General features: G+C 43.6%; 1 protein-coding gene across 3 annotated transcripts in view; it reads left to right on the top strand.

Moving 5' to 3' along the window:
* med13a (mediator complex subunit 13a) overlaps window positions 1-22,349 on the top strand; it is a 74,308-nt gene that overhangs the window by 29,025 nt on the left and 22,934 nt on the right. For all 3 annotated transcript variants that reach the window (XM_029447423.1, XM_029447424.1, XM_029447425.1), the window contains 7 exons: window positions 5,909-6,054; window positions 13,742-13,942; window positions 14,037-14,231; window positions 14,376-14,538; window positions 16,299-16,409; window positions 17,929-18,669; window positions 20,571-20,787. In XM_029447423.1, the coding sequence (XP_029303283.1) occupies window positions 5,909-6,054; window positions 13,742-13,942; window positions 14,037-14,231; window positions 14,376-14,538; window positions 16,299-16,409; window positions 17,929-18,669; window positions 20,571-20,787 (1,774 nt within the window). The remainder of the gene's footprint in view (window positions 1-5,908; window positions 6,055-13,741; window positions 13,943-14,036; window positions 14,232-14,375; window positions 14,539-16,298; window positions 16,410-17,928; window positions 18,670-20,570; window positions 20,788-22,349) is intronic.

Below are 22,349 nucleotides of genomic sequence, written 5' to 3'. Positions count from 1 at the left end.
CTGATGGAGGCTGTCAGCCCCACGCGGCTCGCTCCCTGCAGCCGCACGGGACTCCGCTGGCCTTTGGCACCTCATTTCCATGGCATGCCAGCTGAAAGCAAATGTGCCCACCTGCCCTCCTTTGATTGTGGGCCCTGCTCCAAATCCTCGCTGAATTCTTTTATTGTGTCCTTTACTGGCCATTTGCATCCGAGAGGTGGAGCAGGGAGCGCCTCTGTGGACAATCACAGTGGCGTGTGAGCGAGCGTACGCTGTGTGTGACGGCGAGGAGAGGGAGAGCAGCTCACAGAGCAGCCCAGTCTATTTAGCCAGTTAACAGATGAAGAGGAGAGGAGAGGGGAGTGGGAGGAAAGGTGGAGACGGAGAGAGACAAGATGATTAAAAGATCTTGTAGCTTTTATATTCTCTCTCAACACAGAGAGAGAGAGAAAGAGAGATGGAGATAACAACGTGTGATCCCACACAACTAATTAATGAACGTTCTGACAAATATCTAGTTGTTTTGAAGGCTGTTAAACGGAGTATTTTGGGTACGCGGCAGCCTGGTGTATCTCATATCTTCTCTCAATCATTAAAATGATGCATCTAATTCCTCTAATTATAGAGCAAACAGAGAAAATGAGAAATATTTATTTGTTTAAAGAGGGATTTATGCGTCCATCAGCTCATGCACAGTGTGCTGCTGACAGGTGGTGTTTGGATCACACGCATGCAATGTTTTCGGTGTTGCTCAACACTGGCCTTGGGTTTTGGCCTTTTTTTGAAGTGCAAGCAGTTTCTCGCTGCAGGGTAGATGACATTCTAAAATCCCTGAGAACCTTGAGGCAGGTTTGACATACTTTAACAGACACAATGTGTCCTGGAGGAGGGCCCCCGAGGGCTCCCTCAGGGGGTTCCTGGGCACCCTTAGGCAAAGTAAGAAATAGTTTTCAAATAAAATCATAATTTCATTATGATTTAATTTGGAGTTAAGACGGACGGGGAACGTTACAGGAAGGCCAATACTTGTTCAATGCTAAATGTGCCGATGACACGGAGGTTGTTGGTTTGATCACTGAAGATGAGGAAAAGTATCGTGGATGAGTAAGCTTTGACCGTTTGGAGTGGACAGACTGGTTCTCTTCTATCCATCGTTTGACTCTCTGCCTTATTGCTTGGTATTTCCCTGAGTTACTAGTTATTTTGCATATTCAGATTAACAAACTAAACAAGATGTTTTCTCATTGTATTATCTCAAAAGCTCAAAGGCTTCATTGCACGAGTGCACTTGATCACATGTACGATTTTCTCTTCTCTAAGAATATAGGAAAACCTTGGTGAAATCAATGGGTACTAACAATTAAGAAAAAATTGTGGATACGATCAAAAATAAGAGGAAATTTGTTTGTATATAACTTCCTGCATGAGGCCCAATATATATATATATTATATATATAATTTTTTTTTTATTCTGTATTTTCCTGTATATATTATATGCAGGAAAATGATTGCTAAATCAGTGTTTTCACTTACCCATGCCTACACATGGCCTGCTCACCTAATCTCTGCTAACACACGCACACGCACACACACACACCAGCTGTTGTTTGCCTGTCTGTGTGTTGCCCTCATATGGCACGTAGCTGCGTGTTTGTCACACATGTGGACAGTGGACACTGACAGATCCAACAGGCTCGTGCTGCAGTTTGTCACAGTGCAAGCTTTACTAACTCCTGCTCCTTTTGTGTGTCAGTGAGTGACGCAGTGGTGTTGTTGTCTTTGTTGATGTTTCTTTGCTTACTCGGTCAAGTGCTAACAAGCACCTGTTGACATCTGAACCACTCCTCTGTTGGCAACCACTCTGCAACATATTGGTCTAAGTGTCTACTTGTTCAATAGTGTATAAAAAGCACAGCATTTAATGAGGCTGCCATACAGGATTATATCAAGTGTTTAGATAACCTGTGACCTGAAATATCACATTTCCATAAGCAAAGAGTAAAATCAATGACACCTTGTCTGTTTCTCAACTGCACATTTCATGGTTATACAAGCAGACGTCAGATTTCAGAATCATTACGTGACATTTAGATGTGTTCAATTGGGCTGTGTATTGGCTAGACTCAACACACAATCATACAATACGTATCATGCTACAGGGGTTATGACTCAATATATTGCAATACTGTAAGCAATGTGATATATTGCAATTGAAAAATGTAATTGAATAAAGAACACTCCACCATATACATACAATCTGAAGTTTACTTTTTTTATGCAATCTGAACAGTGGGATCTGTAACATCCAACATCGTAGCACCGCTTTCTGTACAATTCAAGCAGAGAAATTAACATGTGGCTATATCAGTAAAAAATAAAATTGCTTGCAGGGTTCTTTAGATGAAGAAATTAAGTAAATAAATCGTAAACAGACAGTGAAACAGTCAAATCATTACAGTATATCACAACATAATATTGCGATCCTTAAGTGTATTGATATTTTCTTACACCCCTAATTTTCATGTAAAACATGTCGTCCTCTAATCACTACTGGATAGTAATGTGATCATTTGGCACGTGACAGTTTTAATGTCAACAGCTGGCATGTCTGTTAATCTCCTCAAGCAATCGGCTGACACACGCAGTATCATACCAGATTTAAATCAATTCTTAACAAATGTGATTGTACAGACTGCTCTGTGTGAGGGAGTCGGGCTGTACTTCTGCCTGCTGAGCCACAGATGGCAGCCCTCCACCTCGAGCTTACAAGTGCCCTGTGTGAATGTGTAGTGTCAGGTTTGTGAGAGGAGAATGGTTAGACTGCAGTTCTGTTGAGGTCTGCAGAATACAGCAACACATTTTGTCTCCCTCTGTTGTCGTCTATGTCTCACTTGCGTTTTCCTTTCCTCGCCTTGACATTCTCTTGGCCATTTTCCCCTCTTTTCCTCACTGTACATAAATTCAGCACAGTGTTAGCAGAATGGCCAGTTGGTCATCTTATACATTGTTGTAATGGCAACATAAACATGGCTTGACATGCTAACCAGCACATCCATCTCACACAAAAAGAAAAAGGTTTATTCCTTTCAAGTGAGCCTTAAATAACCCAAACACCTCTTTCTAGCAGAAAACACACACAACAAACATAAATGCATTGTGAGAAAAATGATACTTTACATTCTTGTTAACACATTTGTTTTTCATCAAACCATTATTTCTTATAGTATTATCCATTATGAAGCATAAAGAGTAAATATAAATGTCACACAATTAGACATGCATGTAAGTTATATTTTCACTTAAAATGCCTTTCTTTTGAAACTGAAATTAATATTGAAAGATTTTAGGCTGAGTCTTTGTACTGTATTGGTCCATTTTAACAATTTGTTGTATTTGTCATGTGCACATAATAATAATCTTTTCAGTTTTAATTAAACCATAAAAACTTCATATCATCTTTTGTGGCATAAATATAACAAATTCAGAGGATTGGATAATACTGGGAATTTGTTTGTCATCTGACAAAGCTCAGTCGCTCCAGGTCTGGAGAAGGCAGACATCTCATAGATGGTAGTTTGCTCCACGACTTAATCTGGCCTGCATGGTTTTCATGACATAACATTTCTGTTGTTCATCCTTTTTAAAGGATGGGGTCATATTTTTTAAAGGATTATTTTTAAGTTATTGGTTGCAGTCATTCCTGCTGTTTATATTGGCCGTGACGTAATCCTTTCATAACTCAACTCCAATGTTGAGCTAGGAAGGATGGGGGGGGGCAGTTCTTGTTCGGTGCAATAATGTTCATCTCAGGCTGACATGAGGCTTCAGCAGTCCGAGCAAGTGGGCGTTCAGACCAAAGCAGCCCTGCACTACCACAAGATGCACGTTGTTGGGGGTGTGTGCACGAGTTTAAATGCCTATTAGATGCCAACACACTGCAAGGATTTAGCATCTCTGGAAAGGTATCACTACAGCAATCATTTTATCTTTGTGTGATAGTGAGGTAAACAGCAGAAGTATGCTGTTCATGTTATAAAGTAATCTACCAGGAATGTGAGCATACATGTATTTGATTGACCTTGCCGGATGTTGCCTTGTGGTCTGGCAAAAGTTGAGTGAGGTCCAACTTTTCCGCTGGACGACCCTGCATTATTTGCAGCTGCATGAACGCAGTGGCCTTGTTCAAATGAATGAGGTGTCTGCGTTCTAATGTCATCCAAATGCAGCCTGAGACAAATTAATGGACACTTTCTAAAGTTGTTCTCTTAAGTGTAAAGTTCCCTTTGTGTATTCCCCTTATGTGCAGCTCAGCAAGGCAACACTGTGTGGAAACCTAAAGTTAGAATTTAGTACTAAAAAGACCATAACTTTGGAAAATACCCACTTGATTTGTTTAATTCAGCCTCATATTCGCTTCAGCCAAACTACAGAACTGAGGGCAGTTTTCTCTCCAGTTTTACAGGATGAGGACTGTGGGGCTTTGTCTGCCACGTCTAACATTGTAGTCACCCTAAAACAGGATTGCTCAGTATAACCAGGAGGAAAGATTACAGCGATCAATAGCTCTTTCATTGTACATTTCAGCATGTATAGGCATGTACGTATTGTATCGGACTTGGCAACGTCTGAACCTATCCTTACATTTCATGGCAGTACATGCATATTTAAGCCTCCCTCTTACTCCGCACACCTTCATTAGCCTACTTGCTTCCAGCTGTCAAATATGAATATTGTACGTTCATAGTAACGCCTAATTTTTTACTAAAAAAGAAAGTCAAGTGTAAGATGAATGTCGAGCTCTGGGGGGCTTAGGGCATCTCTTCACTACGTAGGTGGAATTATCTTATTGAAGTGCGCTCTCTCTCTGTCTATCTGCCTCGCTCCCCCTCTCTGTTCCTTCTCTTTAATCCTCTGCAGAGTAGGTGTGCCAGAGAGAGAGACAGGGAGAGAAGACTGATATTTGCTTAACCAAATCTCTGGAGGAGGCAACCCTCTTTGATCCACTTCCAAATTCACAGCGTCCACTTTCATTTGGTCATCCGTCACTTACACTGTCTCTCGCGCTCTCTGCATTGGTGTGATTTTGAGTGTGTTTGCGGGTGTGTATGCTGGACGAGAGCGGGCTAAAAAGAGAGAGGAATCCGCAGACAATGGCCTTCATTTTGCTCTTCCCCTCTCTCCTTCTGTCTGCTGCGTCCTTGCTTTCCGTTTCTTCTTCCACATTTTTGTTGTGTGCTGTTGAGGTCAGACTGGCACAGGCAGGCGTTGTTGTAAGCAGAAAGAGAAAAGTACTGTTGTAGCGGAGCGTATTGGCTAGAAAGCCAGGGTTAGTCAGGGCTTGCCCCTTTGTGTTACACACAGCACTAGAGAAGCACACACACTAACCACCTGTGAGCACCGCTGTGTTGACTTACTCACATCCTGACCGTTACACTGGTCGGTTAATTCCTTAAACTCAAATTTCCACCGATATGTGCCATTTATTGAGGGGATAACTCTTTAACATCACACAGGAAGAATGCAGGCACTTCATTATTGTCTGTAGCAATATCAGAATATAGACTTTAGACTGAAGAACAATTTGATACAGATTTATAAGGCATCTTTGTGTCACCTGAGGGTACACATATTAGTAGCTTCTTCTTTTACACCTTTGTTTCTATCTCTGGCTTAATCTTTTCTATCAAGAGTCTGTCCTGTTGAAGCAGAATATGAGTGAGAGGAGAGATTACATTGTAGTCTATATTATATTTTCTGTCTCTAGCTTTCCTATCCCTGCAACTAGACTGTCTGATCTGTTCCCTTATTCGCCGCAACAGTCACTTCTCCCCCTCACACTCTATTGGAGTTGAACATAGTAGTTATTTTCAAAGGTGCATATTAAAATAGCCTGATCTCAAATGACTCATCTCTCTCTTCTTCCTCACAGCGAGCACCTATCCTGCGCCTTCACTTTCTTCTTGCATGGTGAGAGCAATGTGTGCACCAGTGTGGAGATCAACCAGCACCAGCCCGTCTACCATCTGACGGAGGAGCACCTCACTCTGGCTCAGCAAGCGTCCAGCCCCTTCCAAGGTAGGTTTCCAGTCCACTACACTGCTGTTAGTTTGTGAGCAGTAGGGGAAAAGTTCCAATTCACTCTTGAAGCTAAATCAATTAAATCACGCGTGTTACATGGCAACAGCAAACACTGCATCTTTGGGGGATTATGCAGCTCATTTGGGCAGTTAGTAACAAACTGAATCTATCCTCGCACTGATATATAATTATGTGGCAGGTCTGCCTTAGGTCATCTTTTTATAAAGTCTGGTGCTGGTAGACATCATACCCACACGTTTCCTTCAAACCTGATCAGCGGCTGGATAAACAGATGAACAGTGTTGTGCTGTAATGTGTCACTTTGATTTGACCCTCAAGTGCAGAGACAGTTATGGTGAGACACATCCTTACCCTCAGGTGCAGAGACACAGTTATGGTGAGACACATCCTTACCCTCAGGTGCAGAGACACAGTTATGGTGAGACACATCCTTACCCTCAGGTGCAGAGACACAGTTATGGTGAGACACATCCTTACCCTCAGGTGCAGAGACACAGTTATGGTGAGACACATCCTTACCCTCAGGTGCAGAGACACAGTTATGGTGAGACACATCCTTACCCTCAGGTGCAGACACACAGTTATGGTGAGACACATCCTTACCCTCAGGTGCAGACACACAGTTATGGTGAGACACATCCTTACCCTCAGGTGCAGAGACACAGTTATGGTGAGACACATCCTTACCCTCAGGTGCAGAGACACAGTTATGGTGAGACACATCCTTACCCTCAGGTGCAGAGACACAGTTATGGTGAGACACATCCTTACCCTCAGGTGCAGAGACACAGTTATGGTGAGACACATCCTTACCCTCAGGTGCAGAGACACAGTTATGGTGAGACACATCCTTACCCTCAGGTGCAGACACACAGTTATGGTGAGACACATCCTTACCCTCAGGTGCAGACACACAGTTATGGTGAGACACATCCTTACCCTCAGGTGCAGAGACACAGTTATGGTGAGACACATCCTTACCCTCAGGTGCAGACACACAGTTATGGTGAGACACATCCTTACCCTCAGGTGCAGAGACACAGTTATGGTGAGACACATCCTTACCCTCAGGTGCAGAGACACAGTTATGGTGAGACACATCCTTACCCTCAGGTGCAGAGACACAGTTATGATGAGACACATCCTTACCCTCAGGTGCAGAGACACAGTTATGGTGAGACACATCCTTACCCTCAGGTGCAGAGACACAGTTATGGTGAGACACATCCTTACCCTCAAGTGCAGAGACACAGTTATGGTGAGACACATCCTTACCCTCAGGTGCAGACACACAGTTATGGTGAGACACATCCTTACCCTCAGGTGCAGACACACAGTTATGGTGAGACACATCCTTACCCTCAAGTGCAGAGACAGTTATGGTGAGACACATCCTTACCCTCAGGTGCAGACACACAGTTATGGTGAGACACATCCTTACCCTCAGGTGCAGAGACACAGTTATGGTGAGACACATCCTTACCCTCAAGTGCAGAGACACAGTTATGGTGAGACACATCCTTACCCTCAGGTGCAGAGACACAGTTATGATGAGACACATCCTTACCCTCAGGTGCAGACACACAGTTATGGTGAGACACATCCTTACCCTCAGGTGCAGAGACACAGTTATGGTGAGACACATCCTTACCCTCAGGTGCAGAGACACAGTTATGGTGAGACACATCCTTACCCTCAGGTGCAGAGACACAGTTATGATGAGACACATCCTTACCCTCAGGTGCAGAGACACAGTTATGGTGAGACACATCCTTACCCTCAGGTGCAGAGACACAGTTATGGTGAGACACATCCTTACCCTCAGGTGCAGAGACACAGTTATGATGAGACACATCCTTACCCTCAGGTGCAGAGACACAGTTATGGTGAGACACATCCTTACCCTCAGGTGCAGAGACACAGTTATGATGAGACACATCCTTACCCTCAGGTGCAGAGACACAGTTATGGTGAGACACATCCTTACCCTCAGGTGCAGACACACAGTTATGATGAGACACATCCTTACCCTCAGGTGCAGACACACAGTTATGATGAGACACATCCTTACCCTCAGGTGCAGAGACACAGTTATGGTGAGACACATCCTTACCCTCAGGTGCAGACACACAGTTATGATGAGACACATCCTTACCCTCAGGTGCAGACACACAGTTATGGTGAGACACATCCTTACCCTCAGGTGCAGAGACACAGTTATGATGAGACACATCCTTACCCTCAGGTGCAGAGACACAGTTATGGTGAGACACATCCTTACCCTCAGGTGCAGAGACACAGTTATGGTGAGACACATCCTTACCCTCAGGTGCAGAGACACAGTTATGGTGAGACACATCCTTACCCTCAGGTATGCATGTGACAGATAAACAAACAGTGATTTACAGGGAGGAAATAAATACTGCTGCTGTCTTGCTTTTGAAAATTATTTTCTACAAGACGGCCGTAATTAGCTGACAAGATGCAGTAGAAGCTCTCTGACATTTAGTTTGTACCCATGCCTGTGCACTCAGGCCGGGCCAGACGCTCTGGTAGTGTAGGAGCTGAGGTGGATCTTTCACATGATGCAGCCTACGAAAAACACATTTAGTCATAAATAACCAAATGTTAATATTTATTTATGTTGACCAAAACTACTTCTACTTCTAATCAATGCAACGTCACAAGACTGTGCAGAATGGCCCAGCCGGACCTAAAGTTGTGATTTGGGAGGAAGTTTTCCAGTGCCACTAGAGCAGTGGTCTGAGTTTAACCTTTTTTTAAATCAGCTGTGCATTTGGCTTTGTTTAGCTATATATTGAATTAAATAAGGATAATGCTGTATTGTTGGCTGAGATGTTTTTTTCACACATAAATTGGCAAAACTTGTAAAAGTTTGTTTTGAATGGGTTGAAATGCATCGTTGAAACATAAATAAATGCATCTCCGCTGATGTAGGGTAAACGATGAACAGTAAGGGGTCGTGGCATTCTTTAGTCCCATTCATGAAAGAAAAGCCAAAGAAACAACATGCCCAATACTAGTCAGATATTGAAAGGTCTTACATGCAGTGGATGTGCTGCAGCTACTTTTACTTTCAGGAAGCAGATTCAACCACAAAAAAATAATTACTGCTTGCGATTAATCTAAGAAATAGCATCTACTAAAACACAAGTTAATCTTCAGGATTCAAAGACCCCACTTGGCTCAAAATAAGTTTAGGCTGTAGAGCACAGCACCCTGAAGAGATAGGGTGAAGTATATAAGGGAATTATGCTTTCAGAAGCATTTCTTGTAAACATTAAATGCTCAGTGCAAGTGTAGGGGTGTAGTTTTATTTGAATATAATATTGTGGTAAGCTGTGCGTGTGCTGTGTTTGCTGCTGTTGCCAAGATAATGCATATACAATCTTCTGTCAGTCTTTCATTACAGATTGGCTCGCAGCCAGTTAAAAAAAGAAAAGCCTCTGTAGTCACTTTAGATTATAGTGTAGTGTAGCTATGAAATGTGTGGCTCTAATGATATTTCATCATTGGCTCTAAATTCATTACCCCACCCTAAGCCAAACACTTTGTAATCCCAAAACCATTGTTTGCTTGCATTTCCACTCGCACAGAGAAATCTTAATGTAATGACTATAATATACATTTACTTTGTGAAGGGGAGGAAATGGTTTCTGAGCTTTCTGAACCACACTATTGGAATAACAATGGAAAGTATCACACACTCATCCTGTTTGCATTTCTAACAGATGTGAGGTATGAATATCTGCATCAGGTATTATTTCTGTTGACTTAAGAGCATGCCACCTGAACCAGACTCGAGATGATGCACACATTTAGAGCTGCAGCTAAAGATTATTTATATTTTTTAGATTAATAGTTTCTTCACACATCTTCATTACTTTAACGATTAATCAATTATCAAAATAGTTGGAGATCATTCTTCTGACTTCCGCATCAACTCGTCGACTAATCTTTGCAGCTCTACACACATTTTAAACCGATGTTTCCAAATAGAAATGTGCTCCTCAGAAAACTGACAAAGGAGCACTTTGTGAGACTTTTAGAACTATTAGTTTCACTGGAGTCAGACATTGATTCCTTAATTTACTCCTTGATCGACGCATGAGGAAAATTTCTCCTCCTTTTCCTGCTCCTCTATAGTTTGATGGATGTGATTGAGCCCTCCCCTCACTAGACCCCCCCCTCCAGAGTAATAAACAGTGATCTCTTCCTCCACTCACCACAGTCATTTCTGTATAGCCGACACCTTTACTGTGTCGAGAGCTCTCCTGAAGGGAGGTGATAATGTCCTGTCTAGTTAAAGACTAGCGCCTTGGATACAAATAAAATGATTATTGTAACTTACAGTAGCTATAGAGATGTTGATGGGGTTTCTCCAGTCATTTAGGATGATCATATTGCTCCCTAGTCGCCAACTGTTACTGTTACTTCTGATTAATTTTATTGGTCAATGAATGCCGATCCTTTTGGCTCTTAAAATTGTCATGTCAACTTAGTCCAGACAGACACGCACACCTCCTCTTTGTATAAGATATAATGATATCTTGAAATATATAACTATTAAAATAATATTCTCATTTTAAGTGACGCACTGATGCACCCCTTGAGTATCTGCACCCCATGTTGAGAATCACTGATTCTTATGAACCCAAATGAATCAGACATGTCTCTATAGTGTGTACGTCTTTTACAATCAGCTCGTGTTTAGGCTTTGAGTACACAGTGTGTCTATGCGCAGGTGTGTGTTTTCACCGCCGCAGTGCATCTCCTCCTGGCTAACCAAGCATAGCGTCGAGGAAGGGCTGACTTCCATCCCCCTTCATCCATCCATCTCCTCCTCCCCCTCACCTCTGCCAAGCTTGGTTTACTGTGCGTCAGAGCGCTCCGGCAGGCAGACCTCTCCAGGATGTGACCTCATAAAAGGGCGCAGAGTGAATGTAATGAACTCTCAGCCCATTACACTGATCTGAGCACATTTGACATGTCTTCAGGGAGCAAGAGATAGGCTCGCAGTCAGAGAGAGAGAGAGAGAGAGGCAGAAGGGATGGAGGGGAGGGTGCGGTGGGGTAGTGATGGAGAAAACGGTAAACCATTTCCATAATTGTGCTGAATTTGATCTCTCTTCCACAACTTGTGTGTGTGTGTGTGTGTGTGTGGGAAAATGAGTGGAGTTGAATTTAATTGAGGTTAATATGATGGACCATCGCTGGATGTTGTTCGGTACCGCAACATAACCTTTTGTTCCTCCCTCTGCGGGGTCGCTTTTGCTGACGTAGTATGTTCTATAGACGAGGGTGAAACGTTATTCTGAGGGGCATCCAGGATGCATTGTCGAGACAACATGCTTTAGCTTGTTCCAGTATTTAAGTGTTCTGAATTCCACCTGGGTTCATTTGACAGGGTAAATAATCTCTCCAAGTATCAAACTTTACCTGGTAATGCTGTACAGTGCTCTTACACTACTACTTTATTACACCTGCCAGTCACTACCTTAACACACCACAAGTATGTACCACTTGTATGGTAGCCACTGACTCTGTATAAGTATGTGTGTCTGTGTATCTGTATGTATGAATGGGTGAATGCCAACATGTGTTGTAAAGCGCTTTGAGTGATCGTAAAGATTGGAAAAGCGCTATATAAAAGCAGTCCATTTATATAACATATTTCTATCAAACCAGTACTTTCCAAACCTGTCCATTTTATTTATTTATTTAGTTTTTGAGTTTGAGTTGTTTTTTCTCTTCTGTTGAAAGTTGTAATCCCTAAGATTTCAGTCCTGTTTGATTCGGTGACACCTGTGGGCACCGTGGTAACAACAAGTGTGGTTTAATACTACAGCAAACACTCTTTGAGCAGCATCTTTGTCAGAAATACAACAGAAGAGCAGCTGGTGTATCTGTTCAGTGAAGAAGTCGTCAATAATAATAATAATTGTAATCACGATCTGATTTCATGCTGCGCGAGTGGTTTTCCACACAGCAGCAGGACATAGTTAAGTTGGTTACTTTGCAGAGGAGTTGGAGGTTTGCGGCAGCTTCATCTTCTTCCATTACTCAATTGCATACATTAAAAAAGAGCTGCATAATAATACAGCTCTGATGAGGTGTAGAAAGAGTTAGCAGGCTGAGGCTTATATACAAGATAAAATTGCGCTGGATTGTTCCCCTGTGAATCCCTCGTGCTTAGGTAGGCTCTGCTGTAGAAATTACTATATAGAGAGGTAATTACTCAATTAAAAAAGTATTGGGTGTAGCAGATAAATTGCAGACTGTAAATAGTATAAAAAGTGCGGTTTGATTCCATGACAATCTTAAGGATCATAACTTCCTCTTCCTACTCTTTTCTTGCTGTTGTCTCCCGCCATTTACCTATCCTGGGAGCTGTTCTTTGGTCCAGCCACAGGATCAATACAGAGGCTCTCCAGTATAGTAATGACACACTAAAAAAGCAGTGCAGAGAGGGACATGTATGCATTATGCATGTAGTCTATGGTACTATCTGCATTCTCTGGTGGATGTAGGTCTGTTCTATAAGCAGACTGATGAGCTCCCTGTGTAACTCTCATATGTCTGTGCAGTCAAGTGTGTTTGCCGAGGAGTGGCCCTTTTTATAAGCTTCTGTTTATGGGCTCTCAGAGGCCACCACTTGACAATAATTGCCATCTGGATTGCTCTGTAAGTATTTGGCGAGTCAGCCGGGACGGGCTGGGTCCAGCGGTGCTCTGGAAAGGTTAACACTGCTGATTCTTCCGAAGATGACAGAATGACAGGGAAAGGAAAGCATACGGAAGAAGAAAGAAGGGAAGGATGAGCAAAATCAGAATTAGATTGTTGCAAGTGTGAAAATGGGAAGAAAGAAATAGATAACATAGGAAGGCAATGGGAGGAGGTATGAATTGAAAGCCACAACTTATGGAAAGGGCATAAGGAAGGACTGGTGATCGAAAGGAATTGGGACAAGATAGAAGTAGGATAAGGATAGGATGGAAGAGAGATGGAAAGAAAAGGAAGGAAAGCGGTAAAGAGGAGGATAACAGAAGAAGAAGAAAGAATTAAATGAAATGTTCAAAAAGTGAAAGAAAAATGTGAAAAGAATGTAGAAAATGGACCAAGAGAAGCCAGGAATAAAGCGCAGACCTCCGTCAAGCCCAAATGTCCTATCTCACAATGGTAACGAAATGCAAAAATAGTGTGTATCCGCTCCAGAATGTAGTGGGTTCTTCCTTTGCCTATGCTACACCCTTCTGTCAAGTTTTTCATGAAAACCAGGCCAGTAGTTTTTTCCCGTAATCCGTCTGACTAAACAAACAAACCAAAACGAAAACATAACCTTATTGGCGGAGATAAAAATGGGAAAAGGGGCGTGCAGAAGGTAAAGGATACAGAGTGAAGGACAGCAGATGGAAGGTGGATTTGTCGGGTCAGTTTTATTTATTTATATAAGTCACAAGTCACTAATTAGCCCCAAGAGGCTTTACAGTCTGTTCAGCATACAACACCCTGTGTTCTTGGACCCTCGATTCAGCTAAGGAAAATATCTTATCTTGTAAGAAAGATGCAGATTTGCGTCCTCATGCTGACAAACGTTGTCTTGTCTTTCTCTCTTCTCCTCCACACCTTTTCCTTCTGACTAGTGATCCTGAGTCCTTTCGGCCTGAACGGGACACTGACCGGCCAGTCGTTCAAGATGTCAGACCCACCCACCCAGAAGCTGATCGAGGAGTGGAACCAGTTCTATCCCATCAGCCCCAGCGCCAAGGGGGGTGTGTCAGAGGACAAGACGGAGGACATGGACTGGGAGGATGACTCTCTGGCCTCTGTGGAGGTCCTCGTAGGTCCGTTTTTGAAGTATAGTTGATATTGTGATATCTGTTTCAAATGAAGGGCTGACTGCTTTGGTTCCTGAACATCCCACCTCTGTGTGTGCAGGTGGTGTACGGATGGTGTACCCAGCATGCCTAGTGCTGGTACCCCAGTCAGACATCCCCGTTGTGGCCCCTGTGGGGTCCTCCCACTGCACTGCCGTCTACCCGGGTGGCCACCAAGTGCCTGCTTCCCAGCGAGAGCCCGCCATGTCTTTAGTGACCCTCACCCCTCCCACGTCGCCTGAGGAGGCACAGACAGGTAGTGGGATAAACACAGTGTAAATGTATAACTGGACCATAAAGAACTCAGTTAAATCTTAAGGGTGAGGCTTGCTTTTGTAATAATATGTATTGTTGCATATTTTTGTCAAATGACTGATAACTTGGCTCTTTCCCTCCCCAGTGGACTCTCACTCGGCCCAGAAGTGGGTTAAGATGCCTTCAACATCTGATGCGTTCAGTGTGGACAGAACGAGTCACCACGGAGGCAAGATTCCTCGGCGGCTAGCCAGTCAGGTGGTGGAGCGCGTGTGGCAAGAGTGCAATATCAACCGAGCCCAGAACAAGTACGTCTGGTTTTGTCTATAGAAAGTAGCACAGATTGATCAGCCATGCTATAAATGAAAATTGAACCCAAAAACCAGCGACTGCTTTTACAGAGACAACCAGTGTTGATAACAATCCCTTTATGTGCATAGATGATGGTCTTGTCCAATGGTCCAAACATAATGCCAGAAATGTTACTCTTTAAAGGTTCAATGTGTAATTCTGAGCCACCTGCTCCAAAGAAATAGGGGGGCAGTATTTCACCTCTAAACTGTGTTCATACGATCTCTGATGTTCATATTTTCGGTCAAAAGAAATCTGCTGTTTTATCATCTTCACGTGGGGCATCTGTACATCTGTGTTTACTGGGCACTAATGTTAACCGAGGGCTGTAGTCCGTGTAACGTTGCGTTAGTTTGTTTATTGGACTAAATCCAAAGTGGCAGAAACTTGCCACAGCAGCGGGGAACAGCAAACTCCCTGTTGCTGCCGTTACACAGGTCCACCAGCCCGCTGTGACTGGCGCCGATGGGGCTTGTTCTGGCTGAGCTCAAGTCTCTTCGGCAGCAACAGGGAGTCTGCAGTCCGCTGGTGCTGTGGCTGAACTCGAGCGAACTGCTAACTGAAGCTACGCCCGCTTAATTTTCCAGGGTTGCCAACCGCTATACACTCGGCGAAACAGCCTCCTGGCAGCAGTGACGACGAAGCGAGGTGGTGCGGGTGGTTTTCTTGTTTCTGCCACTTTTGAAAGTAATTGCATAAAAACAGACACGGAACATGGCTGTAATATCTACAAGAGACTGTACTGAGGGAAGACTGGAGCTAAAGTGACTCACTATCACCTCTAGAGGAACAAGTGGTATTACAGACTGGACTGAGGGAGCTGTCAGTCAGATGCTGATTTCAGTAGATATCTCTGCAACACAACACAGAGACGTCTTTGACATAACGTCAACACTGTTACCTCTTCATACTCTGTTGATAATGTTAGTTCATTGTTTTAATATTTTAAGTTTAAATTCTGGCAGATCTAACATATTGAACCTTTAACTGCTCATTTAGCAAGAAATAGTAAGTGACAGTTCACAATTGATTAATTTAACAAGCTGAGCAAAGAAGAACTCTGTTGTGTACACTGTTCAAGTACTCTTGAAAAATGTAAAGTCTAATTTTCAGTTTAAAAACAATACAATTAACCCGACAACTTGAACTGGTTCGTTCAACTGATCCGTGTGACTGGAGACACCTTGGTGTGTTTTTCCTGCACCTCTGTTATATATAAACTACATTGACACAGTTTTCCATAATGTTTTATTATTCATACAAAAATACCAGAAAAAAATAGATTGAAATAATAATCAGTAGTAATTAAAGTAAGGGTTAGCTTGAAGTTTTGTCACATGGTGTGCTGTATTTGTCACCATCAGTGAATCTGACACATTGGGAGCAACCCGGGATCCGTTGCCCCTTGACCAAGCACAGAGTGTCGGCTAGAGTTAGCTGTTAGGCTTGTCAGCCAAAATATTATTGCTCCAAGCAGGGCGATGAAATCAGCCTCAGCACAAAGCTCTTAACATTCACCACAATACACCAGGGAACATCAGAAAGGGCATATTGTTTTAAGGATTTTGTGTCACAATTTAAAGGTTTGTGTTTAAAAATATGATACAAAAAAAAGAGGATGGGTCTGTTCACATGATTCAGGAAAAAGAGCTGAAATACTCATTGACAAAATTAGCCTTGTAGTAGAATTGTGTTAAGTAGTTTTTTCCCTCCCCAGGCGGAAGTTCTCAGCCGCAACCAACGGTACCTGTGAGGAAGAGCTGAATGAGAAAGCAGGAGCCTGGGATTTTGTGGAGCATTCACAGAGGTCATACTGCAGCTGTTCCAGGTCAGTCACTCCCCATGTGGATGCACAGTATGTGCAGGTATTTCTCATGTGTGTGTGCTCAAAGAGGTGGTAAAGAGTCTATGGAGCGTTGAACACCAGCACAGAGTGCCGTAGTCTGCAAAATATCTGCAAGTTATATACACGTCTAGACTTTGAAAGGCATATTTTTCACATTTTTCAATTTATCACTATTTAAGTGACAGCCTTGCTGGGGGTGAAACCTCTCCCGGGCTGTGTGTTTGTCAGTCAGACATTTTTATTCCTGCATTGATGGGAATAGTTTTTAGGGAGAAAAAATAACTTGACCTCTGATGCACTTGGTGGTAAAAGAGTGCATGCTGCTCATAATGTTGACAATTTTGTTTAAAACATGTTGATTGAGTTCATTTGTATTTGTTTTATCTACTAGGACAGATAGGTGCAATTGATGCATATTGTCAGGACATAGGCAGGGAAAGGCTACTGTGAGCATGAAACCACTCTGTATTTCTATTGCAAGTATGTATGATTTATCATCTGACACCTTAATGATAATGATATTCTTTGTTTGTTGTCCATGCTAATACCTTCACACCTGTATTAATTCTGGTGTATGACTATTTTTATAAATTCAGCCAATTCAGTAGTGTTTGTTTTCTTGTTTGTCACATTGTGATTTATTGTCTTGGAAAGCTCATCATTCTTTAATGAAACAGTAAATCAGCCGCCCCCTGCATCCTTCAGTCTTCAGCTTATCATCCAGTTCGGCCAACCACAGTTGCACGCACCTGCTTTACTCACATGGGCACATGTAAACACACGCTTGTGCCATCCACTGCAGACTGCAGGTCCAATCAGGGACAATGGTTAATGAGCAAGTGCGATGTAAACTGAATTGTGTGTGTTTTGATTGGCTGTGGGCATACTTCCATCAGGGAATCCTTTGCAGTCGGCTTTTTTTCCAGCTAGGGAGAGGAGAGCCAGCTTGGGCCAGTCAGTTGGAGCATGTTAATTTGTTGGAAACCACCCAGCACTTTGGCGACACAGATATGGGAAGCTCTGTGTGTTGCCAGTTTTAATGGCCATTAGCTTAGTTTTGTAGATGGAAGCCTTCCGTGTGTCTGTTTATCTTGACATCTAATTGTCAGCACACACCAGTACCCTGGCCATCAACCAGACGGCTTCCTCGTCAACACTCTAATGTATAACCGCAGCAGTGGGCTGAGTGGTGACCCAGCGAGAGGCTAAAGAAACACTGATGCTGATCCAAAACACGGTGGTGGTGGTCAGAAAAGGAGAGCACAATGGCTTGGTCTCAGAGCTGGTACTCCACAGGGTAAACACACAGATCCTGATACCCACGGTATTATTTATTTATTAGAGATTTTACATAAACTCTCTAAAGATCTCTGCGCATCATGAACATAAAATAATTCTCATCACGCCGTTTCATAGTTTGATAGATTATCTCTGTCTTTGCTTAGTGTCAGCAGTGCATCATAGTCTCACCATGTTTCCCTGTTTGTCTTCTCCCCTGCAGATACAAATCAGTGAAGCAGCGAACAGGCAGCACCCCAGGCCAAACTCCGTCAGCAGGCCAGCCCTCCTTGACTCCTACCAAACACAAAGCTGGGGGAGAAAAGCCAGAGAAAGGTGACAAGCAGCAGAAAAGACCCCAGACGCCCTTCCATCATCGCAGCCTGACCAGCGACGACGCCTCAATGGAGGCCGAGGCAACAGCTGGCCAAAGGTTATCCATGAGGGGCCAGGACGGAGGAAGATTTACTAGTATACGCTCTACGGATGTGTCCGGCATCCAAAAAGTCCCCCAACTCCATAGTGGGGGGGTTAGCGCTGGGCCGTCGGAACAGGCCAACTCCCCCCAACCCCCACCACTTAGCCCCCACCCCTGCGAACGTGGCGAGGACTCAGGGGAGGGCATGAAGAACCCTTCAACCCCCAACAGCCAACACTTTTACCAGCCACCCTCGGAACCCTGCCTGGTCGGGGGGAAGGGTGGTGGCGATGAACCCGGAGGACCAGAGGGTCTAAATCAGCACTTTCACCCCCACTCCCACCACGGAGCTTCGTCCTACTCCGAGCCTTCTGAGCCCACCGTGTATGTGGGCGCAGCGGTTAACCTCGAGGAGGACTGCTCCCACGCACCATGGAGGTTATTCAACCTACCCCGCAGGAAAGAAGCCGAGCTGCCCTCACTACTGCGGCCAGGGGACAAGCTGAGGGACGAGGCATCACAGGACAACCCCGTGTCGGTCACAGAGTGAGTGACACCTGTCCATAATTACATTTACTGTTACTATTGGATATGAAAGAAGCTTCAGCCATTCGCAGACTGACTAAGCAGTTAGGTAGTGTTCATTTTGTCAACAGTTTTTTAACTTGGTCACTTATCCTGCACTTTGGTCTCATCTTAGTCAAAGAAAACCCAAACTACTTTAGTATAGTTTTAATCAATGGAAACTGTAGTTTAGCCAAAACCATATTTAAACTTATTATAAACTTATTTCAGGTTCAGGACTGAGACATGAACAGACAGAGACTGCAGCGCTCGCTGTGTGTTTCACAGAGAGGGGAAGAGAAGGTGGAAGGTGATGACAGTAAATAGAGATTTTGGCAACGTTTTTATTTTATATAAGTCTCGTCTTCAATGAAATTTCATGTTGATTTCTCACCATTTCCCCGGTTACAGAGTGGCCCCAGGCTGCGCTAGTTTACTTTAAATAGTCCTGAAAAAATTGCTTTGAAAGAGTAATGATACTAAACCCACCTCAGTCTCCCTCCCTCATCCCTCAGCTTCAGAATGTTTGTTATAGCGCTTAGCTGCATACAGCATGTTAATCTCTTGCTATGTGCCCTTTGACATCAGACATCACCAATGTGCAGGGCAAGCACTACTCATCGATTACTACACGCACATACCAGAGCTGGGAGAGAGGACGAGTTATGTTCGGGTTAGATAAAGATAAACCTCTCCTATTGTAATACAGTTGAAGATGTAAGAAATACGGTCTGCTGGCTATCAGTTTGTCAGGCTCTGGAGAGACACTTGCACCAAGAAGAAGCTTCTAGCCAGGAAGATGATCACAGACAGATGGACAGAGCGAGGGGGCCAGTCCAGTGTGAAGGCAGGCAGAGTGACCACCAGGTAGGGTGGCCGTAGTGGGAATTATTGGCGGGGTTATGCAATCCCAAGGGGCCAGTCCCTTGGAATGGCTATTCTAGTGAGCTGTAATCCTCCCAGCCATAGCTCTGAATGGCAGCTAATCTCTGGCCCAGGCTACTGCACACCATCACCTCACATCAGAGCTGGACAGGCATGACGAGAGGACTGAGGTGCAGAGAAATATAGCAGGCAGTGAAGGGAAGGGATAACACACAAGTTGGGTCAGTCAGTCCCTCCTCTCCTGCCGAGCAGCCAGTAGTTTTCTCCTTTCCTCCCGGTCCTGTTACATATAAGGAACAAGTAGGCCACAGTCATAGCCACATAAGAGATTTTGATGAAGTCACACTAACAAGTGATACATGTGTCTGTAAGTATATGAGTGTCAGTGTCACCACGTCTCCATAAATCTGCTAGAAATGTAATTGTCTGACAACAAACATGATGCATCCGGATCTTCTGCCTGACAGCTGTCAGAGTTGTTTGCAATCGCTGCCATTTCTGTTTCTGACAGACAAAAAACATGGGAGCAGCTATGACACATGATATCCGGCAGCATGGTGCCAAAACAGAGCAGTAGAGGAAATGTTCCTGTTCCTAATTCAAAACATAGAATCATTTTTGAAGTAGTTTGTTTGACCTACATTTGTGTTTTCTTTCCAAGAACTATGATTGACGGCATACACAAGCACTTTTGTAAATGGAAAATTCAATTGTGTGTTCATATACATATCAGAGAAGAATGTATTTCTTGCTTCTTCCCTGTTGGTCTGAATAAGTTGCTAATTAAAGTTGCTTAGAGGGTCTGAAAAGTCGCCACATTGGCAACACTGTTTCAGTCGCTTACAGTAAACATCAGATATCAATCTCTTCTCTGATTAAAATGTTCTGTAATATAGCTCTAAAGTGTTCATCTGGAATGACTAGATATTATCTGTTGCCTGTGAATCGTAAATCTATCTGATGGTCGTTCTCACACCTCAGTGTTTCCATCTTCCCAGGGTGATGTCCACAGCGAAATGGCCCCTGAAGGTGTCAGAAGAACGCATTCAGATGTATCGAGCCAGGAGGAACCAGTACCTATCTGCTGCCATAACGGACGGAGATCACGAGCCGGAGGTGGACCCCTACGCCTTCGAGGAAGGAGATGTCAAGTTCACATTCTCCAACAAGAAGGATAAGGCGGGCGGGGAGCGTGAGCCAGGCAAGAAACATAAGGTGAGGCAAAGCAAGTGGAGGAGTGTTACTGAACTGGTGTCACTCGTCTAAGCCGCGCATTATTTAACGGCTGTATTGTCCCGCCTTGGGAAAATGTGTCCCTCCTGCTCATTGTTGCTCTGGGCAAGAGCATCAGACAGAGACCAGATCAAATGTAAGGTCATGTTACAACTTTATAATTGTTTTAATGTATTATCAACTAAATGGTTTACAGATACATTGAAAACAGGGTTTGCAACTGGTTTCCATAACAACAAACAGCAGTACCTTTCTGTACCTTCTCACACATTCGACTGCATCTCCCACAACATATGCTCGGCACTGCGTCTTATTTAAACAGACTCAGATGTTTTATTACACTCAGGTTGATTTATTATTTTGCCTTGATGCTATTCTCTGGAAATGTTCTTTTGATTTTAAATGTGATTTTCACAGTTTAAATGACGACTAAACTTGGATTTGAACCTCGATCACGGAGACCAACACAACACATGGTATTCAGGACATCCTGTGTTTTAAGCTCTGCAACTCGAGAACAATTTAGGATAAAAGCGTAATGCTTAAGACCACAAAACCCCGATTAAGGGTAGATTATCTCACAAGATATTTAGGCTTCATGATTCAGCTTAGATTAATCACCTTGTAGTGTAGCTAGTATTATGGTGGGATATTTCTACAGCTCTGCTACACCTTGGAATGCTGCTGGTTCATGTCATACATTTCAAATGTCATTTCATTATTGTGACTAGTTGACATGAAAAACATTGCACGTTGAACTCCGCTCTTCCTACAAATAAGCCATACTCATGCCTTTTCCAAGTTGGCTGCTTCCAATTCAGTTTGCAGCCACACCCCTTTGGATTTAATGCAAAGAAATGCAGTGGCAGCTTAGCGTAGTGAAGCTTTCCTGCAAAAGAAACTACATAATTCACGCCTTCCTCACTTGTTGCCCAGGGTAAAATGAGGACAAGAGGGCTGATTTTAAGATCAGGGAGCAGGCGAGGTAGAACATAGGCCATCAGCATCCTCTACGATACTGCACTAAAAATAACAATAAGACCGCTTTCTGCATACGTCCGCTTTCACTGCCCACGTCTAACTAAGCAGGAAGCTATCCCTGAATCTCCATTGTTAGTTGAGCCCAGAGGAACACCGAATACTTAGCCTGTCCAATTTCCTTTAAGTTGTTATGCTTTTCCCATTTGATCTGCCTCCTTCCTCCTTCCCCCTTCCCACCGTATTCCTCTGCTCGGCCTCTGGGGTTGTTGGCTCCGGCTCCAGACATGGGCCACCTGTTAGCTGTGGATCGCCCCCAGCATTGAAAGTGTGTGTGTGTGTGTGTGTGTGTGTGTGTGTGTGTGTGTTTGTTCGTGTGTGTGTGTTCATGTGTTCATTCCTTGGCTGAATGTTTGCAGCAAGCTTCACAGAGCCTGGAGTCTAACCGTGGCAACAAACCTGGCTTACTGAACCATTAAGCTTAAAAAGCGCACTCAAATATTTAGTTTCTCTTGTGTCCCCGGTCTGTGCTGGAATGTAAGGGTGAAGGCAGCTCTCAGTGGAGT

The sequence above is a fragment of the Cottoperca gobio genome, chromosome 14 (assembly GCF_900634415.1).
Source record: "Cottoperca gobio chromosome 14, fCotGob3.1, whole genome shotgun sequence".
Taxonomy (NCBI): Eukaryota; Metazoa; Chordata; class Actinopteri; order Perciformes; family Bovichtidae; genus Cottoperca; species Cottoperca gobio.
This window is presented reverse-complemented; position numbering and strand designations above follow the sequence as displayed.